Below are 20,768 nucleotides of genomic sequence, written 5' to 3' on the forward strand. Positions count from 1 at the left end.
GGAATGCTATGTCCAAAGGAAGCTATGACCTAAGTGTCTGACTCTGTGACACAGATAAAGTTCACAAGGTGAATGTCACTTGTCTCACTCATTAAAAAATAAAGTCGAGATTCAGACCCCATGGAGACAAGCAAAAGGAAACAGGCAAGAAAATAAAATCAGCATTTCTCTCTGGTCTCTTCTCGACACTGTATATTCACCCCCGCCCCCCCCCCCCCCCCCCCCGTCCTTTAACTGCCCCTTTTCTCAGCATTGGTTCCCCAGCTCAGCCCTGCACTGCGCCATCAAATGAGTCAAGAGAAGGGACCTATATCCCTCCAGGCACTATCACACGGTGCACCCAACTGAGCGGAAAATATCCAACTCCTTAAACTGGAGAACAGTGTAGACAGTGTCAACAAAGCGTCGTGCCGGGTCTCGAGTGGCCAAAGGTCCCGGCCAGCTCGCGTGACGCTGCCAAACGGACAGGATTCCAAAAGGTGACTAGACCTCATTGCAGAACCTGAAAGGGAGGTGGGGGCCGGGGGAGAGCCGCAGATTGGACTCCAACTAATCTCCGAGTGTGCGCTCACCCCGCGGGGTCATCACTCGCCTCGGTGGAAGCGAATCCCGTGGCCTAGCGGTCTCCGACACCCCCTCACCCGAAAATGCCTAAGTGACGCGTCACGTGCCGGGAATGAAACTTCGCGGCCCCGGCGGGCAAGGGCGAAGGATGGGATAAACAGAATCACTGCAAGGCCCGGGAATTAAGGCGCCCTGTGAGTCATTTGCCACCTCCGCGTGCAACTGCGGGCGAAGGGGCCTGCGTGCCCGGTGCGGGCCGTGCCCTCAGGGCCGCCCCCGCCCCTGCCCGCGCGCCCGTTATTAATAACCCCGTGCCCCAAAGGCGAAGCCCCAGGCGGACGCTCTTGGCTGCTCGGCGCCCGGGACTCAGCCGCGCACCCTGCACGCGGAATAAATAACAATGTCATTAAATCGCCACCCGAGCTCCCGTCCCGCCCCACGGCGGCGGCGGGGGACGCAGCCGGGAGCTGACTTTGTTTGGAGCCCGCTCCCCACCCCCCCGCCTCCCGCGCGTCTCCGCAGCGTTCGCTGCGCGCCCGAGGGGACCCCGCGCCGCCGGCCTCCCTGCCTCTCAGCGCCGCAGCCTGGCCTTACCCGCCAGTTCGTCCGGCTCCAGCCCGCTGTCCGCGTCGATCCCGCACAGCACGAAGTAGTGCGCGAAGCGGCAGGCGGCCGGGGAGGAGCCCGACCCGGGCGCCGCGCCGCTCCCGCTCATCCCGGCCGCGCTGCTCCTGCAGCCGCCGTCGCTCAGGTAGGCTAATCGCCAAGGCCGCTACCGGTGCTCCAGCTGAGGTATCCGCGCGCCCGTCCTAGGGCGACACCAGCGTGCCCATGGCCGCGCGGCCGCCGCTCGCCACCGCTCGCCACCGCAACCTGGCTTCTCGCTCGGCGCCGGGGAACCCGCCGCGGGCTCGCGTCCTGTCGGTCCCGATCCCGGAGTGGGGGAGGGGCGCGCAGGGGGCGTGTCAGCGCGAGAGCGCGGCGTGAGAGACTCGCGCCGCCGCAGCTGCGCTAGCGAGCTGGGAGCCGCGACGTCTGGCGCCCGCGGGTCAGCTGAGAGGCGCTGGGCTCTGTGAGTGCTGGGCGGACGGGGGCGCCAGGACCAGCGCACCGGGATGTGGGGTGGAAGGCGGGGGCGCGCGCTCACGCCGTGCGCGCACACTTCTAGCGGGCTCCGAGGGAGCGCCGGGCGCTGTGGGGATTCGCCCCCAACCGCGGGGGCTGCGGCGCAGTGAACGGTCCCACATACGCCACCTAGCCGCAGCCAACCGATGGGAGCGATGCTCGCTGAGCGAGATTCTGTCTTCTAAAGGGGATATTATCCAACCTCGTTTATTTAAAAAAAAAAAAAATGTAGCTTTGGGAAAGGTTAGTAGCAGCTCTGAGAAGTTTCCCACAACGGTCTGGACCATTGACATCTTTAAACTGTGAATTGTTAGACGCTTATCTCATTTTTAGATCTTTGAATCATTCCATCGGCCCTCACCCCCATTCACAAGCCAACCTTCCTCAGTGAGTTAGTGGCAACTCAACGCTGAGGAGGAAAAAAAAACTAAACAAAACCTTCACTATCCACAAATGTTGAGACTTCTGAAATCGCCACCACTCCCACCGCCCTTTCCGTAATTTATCCTGACATTTTTCAGGTCAGTGTAAAATAGCCTCCTCAGCACTGTACTCATTTGATATTATCAGCTCTCCCTGCAGGTACAATTGGAGGCTGATAAGGCAGCAGGAATTAGACCCTGAACTCTGCTCTTCACATGGGCGTGTCTTACCTCTCCTTTTCCTAGGATTTTTCCGTTCTTCATAAGGAGCTCATCAACCAGGTCTTAGTGTTTTGAAAGGTGAAACACTGAGTTCATACCATTTCCTTATGGCCATGCCTTCCACGTCACTTTGTATTCTCTTCCTTCGGGATTTGGGAATAAGGATGAGGATAGGGCATCATAAACATCCTTGGTAGACACAGGCAAACCTTCTAGATGGGCTGAGAAAACATCATTGTTCTACTTAAGGTTCTTCCTGGGAGATATATATGCATGCATAGCATCTTTTACTGTAGCTCCACCTCTTTCTCTTTCTCTCTCTCTCCTGTTTCAATTTTGGAATATAAGAAGCATCAGGAAATCAGGGTAAGCCACAGCTCCAATAATTAGCTTCTATGGCACCTTGCACTTATCCTTCAACACACTTGTAATGACTTCTGTGTCTGTCTTCTTAGCTAGATTGTAAGCTCCAGGAGAACAGGAGTCATGCTCTCTTGTTCATTTTATTTCTAGTATCTAGCAGGACCTTGGTACCATCTAGCTCCTCAATTTATTTGTATTGAATAAATGAAGGAAAGTTTCTACGTGCTAACAGGTTTTATTTGTTGATGGTACCAGGAAAATACAGACTTTAATATCTGTAACATATTTTGAACATATGCTAAATTATTATATAATTATTGCTTTTTCCTCATATATAGGGTACTGAAATGAGCAGAACAAATTCAGCATGAGGAGGGGAGTAGTAGTGGAGTGTGTATGTGTCTCCCTTGTCTTTCATGGTGGCTTCTTGCGCAGTTCTTGTTAGACTGTAGTGTAAGCAAAGAACAATAAAAAATTGATTTACTGTTTACACAACTCAAGAGACATATCACTGTTTGTTAGTTTGGACAGTAAGATTTTAAGCCCTGTATTAATGTTTTTAAGAGAGAAAAGTAGGAATCCAAGCTAACAGATGCATACAATTATAATATATAAATCTCATTAAAATAGACAAAATCCTTAAGATCTTTCCTGAAGAGAGTAGTCACACATTGTAAGGTTAAACACTAACATCACAAGGTTAAAGTACCTGAGAACTTTCCTGATTATCACTTCACAATGACACCGTGTAGGTATATTCTACATAAAGGTGCAATGAAACAAAGTCAAAAAAAAGATAATCAAACAGTAACCATGTATCATTGCAGGGATGTTTTCCTCTAAAATAATGACATAGAAGTAAATTAGTTAGGTAAACAATTGACTTGAAATCCTAGAATGAGCAAATACTTAGAAACAGAGAGTGCATTATAGGTTACCAGGCGCTGGAGGGTGGGCATTGGGAATGGGGAGTTATCGCTCAATGGGTACAGACTTTCTGTTTGGGGTAATGAAAAAGTTTTGTTTCATTATTTTGTTTCACTATATGTATTGTGAATATAACTAATATCACTGAATTGCTCACATAATAGTGGTTAAAGTGGGAAATTTTGTGCTGCATGTGTGTTACCACAATAGTTTTTTAAATGACTTGAGACAAATCTTCCAAAATATTAAAATTGTGTCGGGGAAGGGCACATCATGTCCTTCTTCCCATACAAAGACAACCCTTGTCAACCCATACACACACACACACATACCAAGGGAGAAGGGATTGCTAATGTAACTATTCAAAGCACAGGAATAATCAACTATTCATTGATATTCATCTAACAGTTTACTAGCAGTTAGAGTCACCAAATGCCACCAGCTCAGCAGAGTTCCATCTCTCACTCTGCTGCTTCCCACCACAGACATTGGCAGGCCCAAATCTTCTTAGCCTAAATCGCTGCTTTTGAGTTTTGCCAGAGAATCCTGCATTAGAGGTAGCAGATCATTGTTCAGATACTTAAGGCATTGTCTTCCTTTCCACTGTTGTTTATTATAACTTTATGACCTGAATTGAGAACTTGCAGAGAAGACAATGATCCCAACTGTAATCTGTAACTAAGTAGCCCAAAAAGAAGCCAAAACTATCACAGTTTCAACAAGGGATATCTTTTTTTATTATTAATTTTATTTTTTTTTAAAATATAATACCAAACAAACACAAACATTCTTAACTTTTGATCATTCCATTCTACATATATAATCAGTAATTCACAATATCATCACATAGTTGCATATTCATCATCATGATCATTTCTTGAAACATTTGCATTATTCAGAAAAAGAAATAAAAACAAAATGGAAAAAAATTCATACCTACCATACCCCTTACCCCTCCCTTTCATTGATCACTAGCATTTCAATCTAAATTTATTTTAACATTTGTTCCCCCTATTATTTATTTTTATTCCATATGTTTTACTCGTCTGTTGATAAGGTAGGTAAAAGGAGCATCAGACACAAGGTTTTCAGAAGCACACAGTCACATTGTGAAAGCTTTATCATTATACAATCATCTTCAAGAAACATGGCTGCTGGAACACAGCTCTGCATTTTCAGGCAGTTCCCTGCAGCCTCTCCATTACATCTTAACTTACAAGGTGATATCTATTTAATGTGTAAGAATAACCTCCAGGATAACCTCTTGACTCTGTTTGGAATTCTCTCAGCCATTGACATTTTATTTTGTCTCATTTCACTCTCCCCCCTTTTGGTCGAGAAGATTTTCTCAATCTGTTGATGCTGAGTCTCAGCTCATTCTAGGGTTTTTCTCAATTCCTTCATGCTGAGTCTCAGCTCATTCTAGGATTACTGTCCCACATTGCCAGGAAGGTCCACACCCCTGGGAGTCATGTCCCACGTAGACAGGGGGAGGGTGGTGAGTTTGCTTGTTGTGTTGACTGGAAAGAGAGACCACATCTGAGCAACAAAAGAAGTTCCTTGGGGGTGACTCTTAGGCCTAATTTTAAGTAGGCTTGACCTATCCTTTGTGAGGTTAAGTTTCATATGAAGAAACCCCAAGATTGGGGGCTCAGCCTATAACTTTGGTTGTCCTCACTGCTTGTGAGAATATCAAGAATTCAACTTGGGAAAGTTGAATATTCCCCCTTTCTCACCATTCCCTGAAAGGGACTTCGCAAATACTTTTTTATTCGCTGTTCAAATCACTCTGAGATTTATTGGGGCGTCATTCTGGACAAACCAACAAAATCTCATGCCCTACTAAAGGTTCCATGTACTTATGGTGTTCAATTAAGCTGTCTACATAAGTTATATTAGGAAATGCACTAGTCAAAATATGAATTTTGCACCAAATAAACATTTTTTTGCTTTTGTCTCACACATAAGTTAAAATTTTAAAATAGTAATTACCATCTATTTTCAGCACCCTGCAGTACTGACATTCCTTTGTTCTTCCTCATGCAAAAACACTTTTTTAATTTGTACATTTAGTCACTATCATTATACGCTCTAGGAATTCCTAGATTATACCATCTCAGTCTTTATTGTCTATCTTTCTGATTTCATATATGCCCCCAGCCATCCTCCCTCTATCATTCTCACATTCAACTTCATTCAGTGTTTTAATGTAATTCAACAAGGGATTATCTTTAGTGACATTTTATTCTGCCAAGGTTTTTGCTTTCTGGTAAAATCTTATCATAACAAGTTTATTTGGAAATTCAATAACCATGTTCCCTCATCATAGTTTCAGAAAAGGATTAGTTTGTCACAAAAAGAGGCAACAAAATAGCTGACTCACAATTTCACTTAAATCTTGCACAACGAGTCCAATATTATCAAGCATCTCCTAAGTGTAAATCATTGTGATAAAGTTTTGGAAAATATTGAATTAAATATGACAGTCCATCTCTTTTAGGAGCTTATGGTCTACTATTAAGGAACACATATTTTTAAAAAAATAATTAAAATACCAAAAACAATAAGTTAAATGTGGTATATGCTATGTGACAAGTTTAAAAAGTGATATACAGAGAGGTCATGTTTGGTTAAGGATTCTGGTAAGATAAATGAAAGTGGTAATATATGAGATGGACTTTACAGGAGGAATAGAATTTCACCAGGTAGAGATAGAAAGGAAGATATTCCAGGCTCAGAAGAAATGACTGTGGTACAGTGTGTAAAGGACAGTAGTTCAGTTGGGGCCAGAGCACGAAGAATCTTGGATTCACTTTCTCATACTGCCTACCCCGCTGACATTTGAAAGTTAGATATGCTGGTTTTTATGAATTCAACAGAATATTTGAGATTAGCTAAGCCAGACCCTTCATTTTACAAATGGAAATATCTAACACTCACAGAAATGTGATGCTTTATCCAAACACACACCTTGTTAGTGACAAAACTAGGAGACTGGCTTGTAGGATATCTTAAAGACCCTTTCAGTTTTAATGTCTGTTAGTCTAATCTGTTTATTGGGCTGACTAATGTTTCTCCTATATGCTGCTCACAACTTCTTTTCAGAGATCCTCTTTGAAATTGATTATTATTTTCTTTTTATAATGGAAAAATTTCAAATATATAGAAAGAAAGAATAGAATAATGAACACCTTCATACCCATATAATAATTATCTAGTTTTAATATTAATATTTTGACTTTTTCGCTTCATCTCTTTGTTTTTTATTGGAGCATTTTAATTACATGAGAGAGTATAACATCTCATAACATTTGTCAACTTTTTTTTTTTTTTTAACATGGGCAGGCACTGGGAAACGAACCCGGGTCCTCTGGCATGGCAGGCGAGCATTCTTGCCTGATGAGCCACCATGGCCCATTTGTCAACATTTCGATTATATCTCTGTTTATCTTGTCTAGTTTACCTTTCATTGAAATCTCCAAATCTTCTTTTCTCCCTTTTCCTTATACAAAATGTCCAACATTAGCTCCTACTCACCATCTAGTCCTATTCTCTCACATTCTTTTTTTCAGCAATACTATAGTAGATTCATATGTAGCTGTTTTCTCAGGACTGCCTCCCTTCTTCTGAGAACTTTTCCCTTCATTCCTTTAAAGTTTTCTCTCAGGAGCTGCCATGAGATACAACCTTCATTAGCCCTGTCTCTCTCTCTCTGACAGAGCTGATTCTGTGTCCTATATATGTGAATACATAAAATCTATATAAACTATTTGTACCTTATCCATCTACTTATTGAAATAATAGCAAGGCTATGTTAAAGATATCATAAACTTATTTTTTTCTCCTGTTGGTAAATTATACTTTATGTTCAAAAATTTATGTTAAAATGTTTCCAATACATATATCTTGCAAAGGACTTATTTCCAGAATATTTAAATTCTTCCTACTCAATAAGAAGACAAACCAATTTTCAAATACACAAAATATTTGAACACTTCCCAAATGATGATATATGAATGACTGGTAAGCACATGAAAAATGTCCAACATCACTTTCTTAACAGGCAGAGATGTAAAAGATCAGGGATGGGGTGGGCCACGGTGGCTCAGCAGGAGGAGTTCTTGCCTGCCATGCCAGAGACCCAGGTTCGATTCCCAGTGCCTGCCCGTACTAAAAAAAAGGTCAGGGATGACTAAAATGATAAATCCACAAAAACATACTACTTCAAAAAAAAAAAATGCCGCTTCGTAGGCCAAATATATTGCTGATGGGAATGCAAAATGAAACAACTTGGAAAACAGATTTGCAGTTTCTTATAGAGTTTTACGTCTTAGCAAATTCCACTCCTATGTATTTCCCAAAAGAAATAAAAACAAATCACCACAAAAGATGCCACTCACAGAAGATCTATAGTGCATTTTTAAACGAAATTCTAGATTTGGCAAACTTAATCTATAATGACAGAAAGAAAATCAGTGGGCTATTATAGATGGACTATAGTTAATAATACAATTGTTAAAATGTTCTTTCATGAATTATAACAATTGTGTGACACTAATGCAAGGTGTAAGTAATAGGGTGGTATATGGGGAAAAACATACCCTTATGTAAACTGTGCAGTACAGTTAATAGTACAATTATAATATCTTTCATTAGTTGGGAACACTGTATTTCCTACATGATTTTTCTGTAAACCTTAACTTCTCTAATTAAAAAAAACATTTAGGGCCATGGTGGCTCAGCAGGCAGAGTTCTTGCTTGCCATACTGGAGACCCGGGTTTAATTCCACAGTGCCTGCCCATGCAAAAAGAAAAAAAAACAAAAAAGAAAAAAAAATTTTTTTTTAATTTAGAGATTAAAAAAAATTGGTTTTAAAAGGAGGAAAAAAAAAAGAGCCAAAAGATTTATATCAGTTTTAATTATGTCTTAGGTTTCAAAGTTTTATACTTCTTAAGGCTCTACTCATTTCAGCTGATTGGCAAGACTATTCAAATTCTTAAAAAAATCTTGTTCAACATTTACTTTTTCAGCTAGCATGCCTCGAGGCAGTTGGTATGCTGTTAAAAAGGACAGCCTCCAGAGCCACACTGTATGTGTTCAGATCTCTCTTGTGCCTTAGTACCTATAAGACCTTGGACAATTTGCTTCATTTTACTAAGATTTAATTTCATTTATTTGTACAATGGGGACAAAAATAGCAATATGATGCTCAAATACATATAATCCATGTGATTGTTTATTTCATGTGTCAAGTTGACTAAGTTTTGGTGTCCAGTTGTTTGGTCTGGGCCCCACTGGCCTAAAGTGGGGTTATTTCCAGGTTGGCTCTGCATCTATAATCAGTTGATTTTGTCTACGATCAACTAAAGAGATTTCCCTCAGCCATGTGGGGAGTCTCCTCATCCAATCAGCTGGAGGTCTTAAAAGCCAGAATTGAGGATTTCAGAAACCAGAAAGAGGAATTTGGATTCAATTTCAGCATTGGCTCCTTCTGGAACTTCCAGCCAGCCAGCTTCCCCTGGAGACTTTGGACTGAAGACTTCAGTATCACCTTTATTGGAGCTTCCAGCTTCCAGCTTACAGCCTACCCTACAGAATTCAAACTTGCCAGCCCCCATGGTCACATGAGCCAGTTTCTTAAAATCTCTTATGCTATTCCACCTATCAAGGGAAAGAGAGAGGATGAGGCTCAGTACCTAGTACCAGGTTCAGAAGCAACAGTAATATCCAGAAGACCAACTGGAGAGTAGAGTTCAACCATGCATGATAAGGAACAATTCCTTTGCACAGCTATAGCACAAGTGCAGTTTCCACCACGGTCACTTTGTGCCTGCTTATGGAAAATGTACCAAAAATAAATAGCTTGATGCTCTGAATTTTCATCAGGGTAGAAATAAGTTCAATTATTTTTCCCAGGAACAATGCATCCCTCTTTTACAAATGGTGAGAAAGAACACATCAAAAATATAAAACTGCTCTTTAAGAATCCAAATACTATGGAAGCATCTTCATTTTTACTATTTAGGAAAAGTACATTCAATTGGCTTCTCTCTCAAATGTATCATTTTTCAACTCAAAGAACAGGAAAATGCAAAATTAGGAGGACTGATAAAAAATACTATTGCCATTGAGACAAATACTATTAAAATTCTGTTTCAAAATTTAAAAATAAATCTATAAATAATATATATATTTTATATATATATATGCTGTTAGTTCTGTTTCTCTGGAGAACTCTAATAGACTAATACATCTAGAATGCAGCATATGATAAAGTATTCAGCTGGTGCCTGACACACCAAAATCACTCACTAAATATGTTATTTTTTTCTCTGTTCCAGGTACTCAGCCAAATACTTTATCTTACAATATCTCATCATGTGACTTTTAGCAAAAGTTACAGGATCTAAATATCAGTTTTGCTATATTATAAATATCTGAAATTCTTAATGGAAATTCCAAGAAGTACAGTGCTTATGTAGTATTTATGAATATTTATTAATTTAAGGGTGTACTGGTTTGAAAGGATTATGTACCCTAGAAAAGCCACGTTTTAATTCTGATCCAATCTTATGGAAGCAACCATTTATTTTAATCCCTATTCAATAATGTAGGTTGGAATCCTTTGAATAGATTATCTCCATGGAGATGTGACTCCACCCATTCTGGGTGGGTCCTGATTAATTTACTGGAATCCTTTAAAACAGGAGGCGTTTTGGAAAGAGAGCACAGAGCCACAAGAGAGAGCGCCACGAGAACTGCCAGATCCCACACAGGCAGAGACCTTTGGAGATGAAGAAGGAAAAGGCCCCTGGGGGAACTTCATGAAACATGAAGCCCGGAAAAAAGGCTAGCAGATGTCACTGTGCCTTTCCAGTTGAGAAAGAAACCCTGTGTGTTTGCCCTGTGCCTTTCCAGTTGAGAAAGAAACCCTGAACATCATTGGCCTTTCTTGGGTGAAGTTAACCTCTTTTTGGTGCCTTAATTTGGACATTTCTATAGAATCGCTTTAATTTGGACATTCTCACAGCCTTAGAACTGTAAACTAGCAATTTATTAAATTCCCCTTTTTAAAAGCCATTCCATTTCTGGTATATTGCATTCCAGCAGCTAGCAAACTAGAACAAAGGGTATAAACAGTTTTGCCATTTAATTTTTCTTATCTGCAGTTTCCTACCACAGAATGCAGCAGCACATGACCACTTATAATCAGACAGGGTCAGTGGGGTTTGCCAGACACTTGCCCTAGGCCTACTCAGTGAGGTGTGACAAACCCTTTGTGGTGCTGAGTGTGTGCTGGTAGTGATGTCAGAGGTTGAGTTTCACATTGAACTTGATTGCCAAGGTGAGCCACAGTCTCTAGATAAGTCAGAACAGTCAGCAAAAGGGATCTAAGATTAAATTAGTTGTCCAAGATGATAGAAGGAGGGATCCAAAGCAGGTGGTATTCAGAAGTCGAGATAAGTAGTCAGCATCAGGAAGTCTGTTGGGAAGTCACAGTCTCAAGTTGAATTAACAAGTTAATAGGGGAACTGACAAGGTCCTAGTCTGAGAAAAGATCTGGAGTCCTAGTAGGTTATGAATGTGAGACCCAGGGAACTAATAACATGGGACTGATAGGAGAAAGACTGAGGTTTGTATTTAAGGTAGGAACCCAATTCCAAAAACTGAGGTACAATAGAAAATACAGGGGTACTAGACTTGGTAGATGGTATAAATTTGGAGCAGAAAATGGAGCAGGGATAGGTCTGCAGGCCAACATCAAGTACCTCCATCTGATTTTTTTAGGGGAAGAAAAAATCCCTAAAAAGTCCAGAACTTGAAACAGTGCAGTGTTGAGTTTTAAATGGTCAGTGAACAAAACTTCGTTTTTCTCCCCTAAGATTGGAATCAAGTGAGAAATAAGACATAGGACACCAGTTGATGAAGAAAAAAATACAGACTTTATTACTGATAAAGGTGATATGAACAGACAGCTTTAGATTTGTGGCCAAAAAGATTTGCTGCATTCATTACTACCTGCCCCTCCAACCTCCCCCTCCCTGGGCCGGACTCTGGCAAAGCCCTCAGAAGGGGATATTTTAGTTCACATTTATTTAGTTCTGCATTTATCCTGGTGTTTTTACTCTGCATGACCCCTAGATGGAGAGAAAATAAGAGTTGAGTTCTTAGTTCTTGCAAAGTTTAATTAGATTAGCTTCATCTGTGGGAAAATGAGGTCCTTAGGAAGTCAGACTGCTGCCCACCAGCAGAGGCAAGATAGTGAGGGAGGTACCAAGAGTGCTACTGTAGTAGAAGTCCCTTCGTATGGAAACGTAAGGCAAGAAGAAATGGGGTTCCTCCCTAAAAGGTGGTTGTTTACCCAGGATCCATTGCCCTCCTCCTTCATTGTATAGCATTCAGGTTGATTGAATGGGATTTGCCTTACTCCTAGCTCAAGGTTGGGGTATTATGAACCTATGTCCCTAGTAAGAGTTATTGGTTCAAGGATGATCAACTTCTACTCTGGTCTAAGTAGTGTGAAGTTTGGGACTTTTATGAGATAGTTGGAGGAAGAAACATCCTCTTCTCTCCTTGGGTGTAAATAAGGAAGTATACAGTCCTGACAATTGCTGGTCGTCCTACAAGGAAAGCTAGGTTAAGGATGAAGCTAACATACAGAATGACTGAAGAGCAGATTATATTATGAACTGTAGATGAAATCACACCGGATGCCTGTCCAGTATCTAGAATCTGTCAGTAATTCCTTTTATTGTTTGAGTTGTTTTCTTTTACTTGCAACATAAAATACACCCCCAAAATAATGGAACTGACCTGACGTGAACCCTAAATTCTGTCCCAGTTAAAAAAACTGATATTCTAAATATAAAGTTAATAAATATATCATTCCATCTTTTGGAAAAAAATCTCAGGACTTTGTCTTATTAAGGATATGGCAATAATATGTCACTAGACCCTCAGGGGCCAGGGTGGGCTTCCTTTGAAAATCAGCACCCTTAGGACAAGTGAAGAAATCTCTTTTTAGTAGTCTTCCGTAGAAGATATTTTCTGTGGTGGGACAGGTTTCTTCTCATTAAGCCAATATTGAGGACATAGGAATAGCAATTAACATGCAGATTTTCTATAAAAATTTAGAATATTCATCCCCTTTGATTCATCAGTTCTGCTCCTCAGGATCTATTCTGCAGAAATACAGAATATGAATATTCTGTACGTGTGAAGAATATGTGTACAATGTTGTTCCTTGAAATAGTCTTCATAATATTAAAAAAGCAAAGACAATCTTATTTTTATCAATGACAAAAGGTTAAATAAATTCTGGTATCTATATACAATGCAATGCTAAGAATAAGGGTACACTGATGGAAAAAATCATCTAATATAGTTTGTGGTTAAATAGAAAAAACGAACAAGAAAAAATATATACTACCATCTTTTTTGGGGGTGTTAAAAATAAACTGTAGAGGTGCACAGGTAGTTCAGTGGTAAAATACTCACCTTCCATGCAGGAGGCTTGGGTTTGTTTCCCAGACCATGCACCCAAAATATAAAAAATAAAAAAATAATAAAGTGTACACATGTGTTTATTCATAAGAATCATCTGAAAGGCTTCCACTTTTTTTCATATTTATATATGGTTAAAAATTTAAAAACAGGCTTCTATTACCTTTGTAATTCAAAACCTTGTATAAGAAAAAACTTTTTATAAGTATTTTTTTCTGTGAGTTAAGATTATCAACATTGAGAGTCATGGTTATTCTTATATAAACTTTTAACCATTTTGAAACAAATTTGTATGACTGTATACATTCATTTTTATGCATATACACTCATATATGCTTAATCATTATTTCACTTATTCAATAAGAATTATTGAATGCCTACCATATGCCAGGCAGTGCTCTAAAGATACATCAGTGAATAAAAGCCCTATTGGTATTTAGTGCTGTACATATATAGATCAAAATAGTTTCAAGAAAATAAATAACTATATTGAAGTGAAGCAAAACACATAAATAAATAAACTATTTATTTATTCAGTGATGAGCTTGATTCCATGTTATAAATTTGCAATCTTTCTCAATTTCATCTAAATATCTCAAGATTGGAAGGATTCAATTATATAGCCACTAAATTGGTGGCTATATTTTAGATCTAGCATCTTTAGACCCTTGCTGTGTGCCAGAACTTGAACCCGAGTTCTGTTTCAGACTTCACATACAATTTCTAACACTTCGTTTTAAATCACACAAACTCATTCATCACAAACTCACTCTCACTTTGAACTCAGAGGCACTTATAATTAGTCCCACACAGTTTAGTTTTCATTATTAATTATTTCAGGTACATTAATCTTTTCTTCCCAACTTGTGCAGCTAGGAGCTTCTGGAGGTCATAAACTGTTTTTCCTTTCCTCACATCCACAACATGGCACCGTTTACACTTTCAGAATATTGATTAACTAAGTGCATCCTTCCGCTTCCGTGACAAACGGCATGCATTTAAACTAAAAATAGAATACAGATCTGTGCTTTTCAGTCATAATCAATATGACTATTCATAAGGCAATTATTTTAAGCTTAGCAATTTAACCATAATCCCATCATTGAATTAAGCTTTAAATCATAGAGAGAAATTTCAGGATGTTTATTTGCCTTAGCTTCCTGCTAAGCAACTATCGTTCCCCAAGCTTAAGCCTCCTCCAGAGGCATCATTAATAGGAGGAAATTCTAGCTTTCATATTAGCTTTTGGAAAATGTTTTGGAAAGTACCCATTATGTGTTAGAAAAACTGTGGACACGTTTTGTTGTTTGTTTTTTTAATTCTCAGACAAGCCAATTCCATTGTAATTGGGCTTTCCCGAATAATTGTTTCTGACTTCCAGCATTCCCACTGTGTATGTGTGTGTTTACTGAAAAAAAAATTAATGTTAGGCCCCAATAATCTTCAAACAAGTAAAAATTATATCTGGTGAGGGTCTGTTTAAAGTAACAGACTGCAAAGCAACTAGAGAGACTAAATTTGAGGTCTGCATTTTATTAACTAAGAGTAGGAGAGCACATCATTAGTAGAGAAGATTCAGGAGTATGAGCCAACCATTTTAGATTCATATTTCCATTTCTTCAGGGTTTGAGATGAATAAAATAATTTAAACTCTATATATTTAGCTTTCCTATCCTTAAACTATAAAAAAACTCTTTATTACTTCACAAAGCTGTTGACTATCTAAGATTATAAAACACCAAGCTCCTCACAGATTTGTAAATAAATGATCAACCACAAAATTGTAATTTTAATTTAAATTGGCGTGCTAGGTCTTGAAATTCGGGCAGTCATACTTTTCAAAAGTGAAATCTTATTCTCAAAGTATGTTTGTAATTCAAGTCATAAAATTAGTGTTTCTTTCCTTGCACTAGTACTGCCATTTGAGAGGATTTAAGAAAATTAAACAAATTTTACATCTCTTTGCTTTAATAAATATTACTGATTTGTGACTATTTGCATTTAAATTCTTAATATATGAAATATATTATTTTAAAAATCACAAAAAGAATAGAATATTTCAGCCTTTTAGAAATGAGTACAAGAAGTGATAAATAATTTCCAGATGTACATGTTTTGAAGCTTTGGATTATCAAAACTCAATCTTAGAGCACCATAAATTCCTTTTTTCTGTAAACCCATTAGAGTTATCCATGAACTGAATCTATATAATAATTATTACTATCAGTGAAAAGAGTTAAGAATACCTTCTTTACAGCTATATAATTTATAATTTAGAGCTAGAAATTTAAAAATATTTTGGAGCCACTTTTTCAACATTATTGTGTAAAAAGTGAGTTCTGAAGACCCCTCTAAGGCAAAATATGGCTGGAATATAATAAAGAACTAAGTCAATAACAGAATTAAACATTTTTAACTTAAAAAATGTTGAAAAACAGAAAGCTTGCTGCATTAACATCTAAATTCAGAGACTAAAATGTCTAGCTTCTCTAGTAATGTATTTTAAAATGTTATTACTGGCTACAGACAGGCAGTAGCTACATAAAAGTAGTAATTAATGTGACATCAGTTGACTGTTGAGGCCAAATTAGGGAGAATTATTTACTCTTGTTGCTAAGATTGGAGTGTTTAGGAGGCATCCAGAAGCTACTATAAAGGAGGTTATGGGTAAATATACACTACTTTTTATATTCATCTTGAAATGTACAATTTCACAAACATGCTTTCATGAAAAAAATAACCCTAAACCAAGTGAAATAGGGAAAACAGTTTGCTCTCTTACATCCTGTATATCTATTTTTGGAACAGCAGCCATAGTCTCCAACATTGGATCAATATTGAACTTTTTTTCAAGACTTTTTGTTATGGAAATTTTCGAACATACAGAAAAGTAGAAATAATAAAATAATAAGTCTCCCACACATCTATTATACAGATTCAGCATTTATCAACAGATAGCCAATCTTGATTCATTTATTATCCTACTCCCTCTTCTCCCCAGCCACTCACAATGGATTATGGGCATCACATCATATAATTTCACCAGAAAATACTGTGGTTTGTATCTCTAAGCAATAAGAGATACAAAATCTTTTTGTATTTTTTTTTTAAAAAAAGCACAATTATAATGCCATTTATAATATAAAACATTTAACATCACCTCCTTAGTACCACATAATATACAGTCAGTAGTATTTAAAGTCTTATTTATAGTCACATAGTTCAAGCCATATTTGGTAGTAGTGCAAATATTTTTTGGACTGAAGTTTATAGGAATCTGACTTTTTAAGTTTAGCAATTTCCATACAATATTTGAATTGTTTTATTGGGTTGAATTTACATTAAAATATATTTATCTTATAAATCACATTCTGACATTTGGAAGAGTCATTGATTGACTAATTTCATCTAGGGACTAGAGATTGAGTGAGTTGACTGTATGACAAGAAATAGCAAAACTGAAATCTCACCTCTATGCTTTTGAAAATAATTTCTCTGAATCCAGAGAAGAAAAAGCAAAATCTTGTTTTCTTACTAAAGCCATGGCTGACTCAGCTGGTTTGCATTGCTGTGGTTGTGCCTAGAGTTAAAATAGTAAACTTGTGTAAAGCTTGGTAACACCTGCTGCCCTGAGGGTCCACCATTCTCTCTCTGCTGCCTCACACACCCTGGCTTCTCTAGCCCAGGGATAGAACAGGCCTGGGCACTGGTGGGGAGTCCTTGCCTCTGGCAACTGTGCTGGCATCTAGCAGTGCCTGGTGCCCTTTTGGTCCCCAAAGGCCTGCGAGCCTACAAGCCCACAGACAGTCTTCTGTGGGAACTACAGCCTTCACAGGGTACCAAACTGGTTGTTACATGTTTTAAGTATCACTTTTACCTAAATCTCATTATTTCCTCTTGTTTGGGACAAACAAAAAATCGTGACTGTTGAAAGGAATGTGGACTTCAGAGTCTGACCTGGTTCAGGTCTGGCTCCCTCTCCTGTGTTGTTTGGCAAGGTGGGAGGCAGTTTCTTCATCAGTAAGATGGAGATAATAATACCTATCTGATAGGATTGGTAGGAGAATTAAAAGGGACAATCCTTCAATGCCCAAACATCTAAATTTCTGATACAGAATTCTCAGTTTTTTCTACCAAACCTCCTTCTCACGCAGGTTTCCCCATTTAACTTCATGGCCCCACCATTCACATTTCCTTAGGCACTGAATCTAGAAGTCATTCTTGATTCTTTTCTTTCCCTTGCTACTAACATCTACACCCTAGCCCTCCAACCCAGCAATGGGATTTACCTTCAGAACAGTTCTTAAATGCAACCACTTCACACCACCACAATTGCTATCATTCTAACTCAGCAATCTTCAAAGTTTTGGTCTCTGGATCTCTTTATACTCTTAGAAACTATTAAGGATTCCAAATACTTTTTGTCTATATGAGTCATATTAGTATTTTAAAAACAGACATGTTTTAAATATTTATTTATTTAAATAGTAATTCAATATTATGTTAGCATAACTAAAGTATATTTTGAAAATTACACATACTTTAAAAATAAAATTTAATGAGAAGATTGATATTACTTTACTTTTTGCCAATCTCTTTTGCCAATGTCTGACTTAATAAAATACAACTGGATTTTCATATCTACTTCTGTATTCACTCTGTTGCAATATCACATGTCATGTAACCTCTGGAAAACTCTATTGTATCATCATGAGATAATGAGACTGAAAAAGGCAAATAATGTCATTAATATTATGGAAATAGCTTTGACCTTGTAGATCTGCTAGTAAGTCTCAGGAATTCCTCGGGGTTGCCAGATAAGGTTTTTTTAATGTATATTTTTAACTGAGGCATGATTCACTTATCCTAAAATTCACCCTTTTAAAGTGTACAAATCGGTGGTTTCATGAGTTGTGCAATCATCACCGTTATCTAATTCCAGAGCATGTCATCACCCCAAAAAGAAGCTCTCCGTTCCCTCCCTCCACCTAGTCCTGGCAACCACTGATCTACTTTCTGTCTCTATGGATTTGCCTATTCTGGATATTACACATAAATGAAATCATACAATATCTGACCGTTTGTGTCTGCCTTCTTTGAATTAGCATAATGTTTTCAAAGTTCATCCATAGCATATTTCAGTACTTCAGTCTTTTTTATGGCTGGATAACATTCCAGTACATGGATATATCACATTTTCTTTAGCCATTCATCAATTGATGGACATTTGGGTTGTTTCCACATTGGGCTATTATGAATAATGTTGCTATGAACATTCATGTACAAGTTTTTTGTGTGGACTATGTTTTCAGTTCTCTCGTGTATATACCTAGGAGTGGTATTGCTGAGTCATATGGTAATTCTATGTTTAACTTTTTGAGGAAATGCCAAACTGCACAGACCACACTTTGAGAATTACTTCCCAAGTCTGAGCCACTGTCGCCTACTGCCTGGATTCTTGCAAGAGGTATCTAGTTTTCCTGATCCCACCCAGGTGCTACTACACTGTACTTCAAAAAGCTGCCAGAGCAGTCTTTTTAAAAGCTCATATTAGAGCATATCACTCCTTGTGTAGAATGCTCCAGTGGTTCCCACACAGAAGGTCCAAGATGGGCTAGTCTCTGCTTACCTTCTTGACTGCATTTCCTCACCACTCTACTCCTCACTCACTGTGGTCTGGCCTCTGGCCTTCTGCTTTTCGAAAATGCCAAGCTCCTTCTCACCCCAAGGCCTTTGTTGTTCCCTCTCTCTGGAACATGCTTCCTTCTAATCTTTGCATGGTTGACTTCTCATCATTCAGATCTCTACTTGAAAGTTACCCTCCTAGAGAGGTCTTCCATGACCATCTAAAACAATCACTCCCTCCAACCTTTCTTTATGCCTTTATCTAGCTGTATTTTATTCAGACCATTTGTATTGTTTACTTACTCATTTATTTTCAGCAGTATATCCAATTTCTGAAACTGGCACACTGAAGGCCAAAATAGACATCTTGGAATAAATGAATATATAAAGGACAAAGATAACTAGTGCTCTAGTTGGGGTAACAAATTATCCCAAAACTTAGTGATTTAAAGCAACTATTTATTAGGGCTGGACTCAGCAGTGTGCTTCTTCTGTTGGTATTGGTTGTGGTTACTTGTGTGACTGCCATCAGATGGCCAGTTGACTCAGGGCTAGGCTCACCTGGGCCTCTCCCCTTGTCCCTCTGCAATGCTTCTGTAGGTGGTGTGCACAGTAAGATAGTTAGACTTCTTATATGACAACTCAGGGCTCCCAAAAGCAGAACATGGACGCTACAGTCCTTTTTTTACTTTGTATGCTATATGGTGGGAGTCACATTTCATTATTTTTCCATGTGACTGTCCCATTATTGCAGCACCATTTGTTGAATTTTTTTTTTTTTAAAGTACATGAGCCGGGAATCGATCCCAGATCTCCTGCATGGCAGGCAGGAATTCTACCACTGAACTACCTTTGCACCCCTACCAGTCCTTTTTAAGACGTAGGCCTGGAACTAGCACAGAATCATTTTGGCCATATTCTGTTGGTGGCCCAGATTCAAAGAGACTACACAGGGGCATGAATACCAGTAGCAGTGGTTCATGGGTGGGCCACCAATGAAGGAGACAAGCACACCATACAAAGACCCAGTATATTTTAGCTATTATTATTATGATTATCTGGTAGGATGGGAGGGGTGGAATCCTCTAAAGGGCACAGCTGTATTGCAAATTATAGCATCTTTCCTAATGTATTCGTATCAACTAGAGCAAAAGAAAACTTATGAATTACTTTAACTATAGGGATTTGCAACTTCATCAAAAACTCATACCTAGATATGGAAAGATTTTATTATATGTACTCTTTGTAGTGCTATTCCTTATAATGGAATTCTATTCTCATACCCAGGCAGCCTAGTGTAGTAGTTGAGCAGAGGAGTCTTGAACCTTATGCCTGGGTTTATATCTTGGCTGGGCTGCTTAGTAACTGGTGATCTTGCACAAGTTTCTTAACCTCCTCCTATTTCAGTTTCTTCATTTGTAAAATCAGAGCAGTCATCATAGTCATCCATAATACCTTATGGATTATTGAAAGTTAAATTAGTTAATATCTGTAAAGTGGCTAAGATAGTGCTATTTAAGCATTTGTTAAATAAAACTACAATTTCAAGTAAAAATAAATACTGGGATCTTACCTTCAAGAACATCAGTAGTTGCACTGTCAACCAATATATAAGCCTTTTTGTTTAACTTGCCAAAAGTTAATCTAATGAAATGAAAATAATTTATCAGAATGTAGTCTAAATTTTACCCTTGCCCAGGTTTTCTCCAATCATTAACTATGTGAACAACTAGTGGTCCTGCCAGCCAATCAGATATGGGTTTTGTTTTATTTATTTTTTTGCAATTATTTGATTAGACTTTCTTAAGACTTTGACCTTTATTGCATTTTCATTCACCTTCTGTAATAAATCTTCCAAAAGCCCTTACCAAAAACAACAACTAGGGAGTAGGGGATGTTTTGGGTTTGGGGTGTTATTTTTCACTTTTATTCTTATTTTTATTTTTTTCTTTTGGAGTAGTAAAAATGTCCAAACATTGATTGTGATGATGAATTCACAGCCATGTGATGATACT

The 20,768-nt window shown here is 38.7% G+C and overlaps 2 protein-coding genes across 4 annotated transcripts in view; one reads left to right on the top strand and one right to left on the bottom strand.

Moving 5' to 3' along the window:
- Positions 1-1,463, bottom strand: part of DENND5B (DENN domain containing 5B) — a 269,467-nt gene extending 268,004 nt beyond the window's left edge. The window contains exon 1 of one of the 3 annotated variants that reach the window (XM_077170450.1): positions 1,159-1,458. In XM_077170450.1, the coding sequence (XP_077026565.1) occupies positions 1,159-1,279 (121 nt within the window). In that variant the 5' untranslated portion in view covers positions 1,280-1,458. Of the gene's footprint in view, positions 1-1,158 lie in introns of all 3 variants that reach the window. The other 2 variants (XM_077170452.1, XM_077170453.1) reach the window with 2 other exon arrangements.
- Positions 1,464-1,558: 95 nt separating this feature from the next.
- The window catches only part of LOC143691649 (uncharacterized), a 61,155-nt gene continuing 41,945 nt past the window's right edge, over positions 1,559-20,768 (top strand). Inside the window, exon 1 of the mRNA XM_077170454.1 lies at positions 1,559-1,636. The gene's annotated coding sequence lies outside the window, so the exon portion shown is untranslated. The remainder of the gene's footprint in view (positions 1,637-20,768) is intronic.

This window comes from Tamandua tetradactyla, chromosome 7, assembly GCF_023851605.1.
Source record: "Tamandua tetradactyla isolate mTamTet1 chromosome 7, mTamTet1.pri, whole genome shotgun sequence".
NCBI classification, from domain to species: domain Eukaryota; kingdom Metazoa; phylum Chordata; class Mammalia; order Pilosa; family Myrmecophagidae; genus Tamandua; species Tamandua tetradactyla.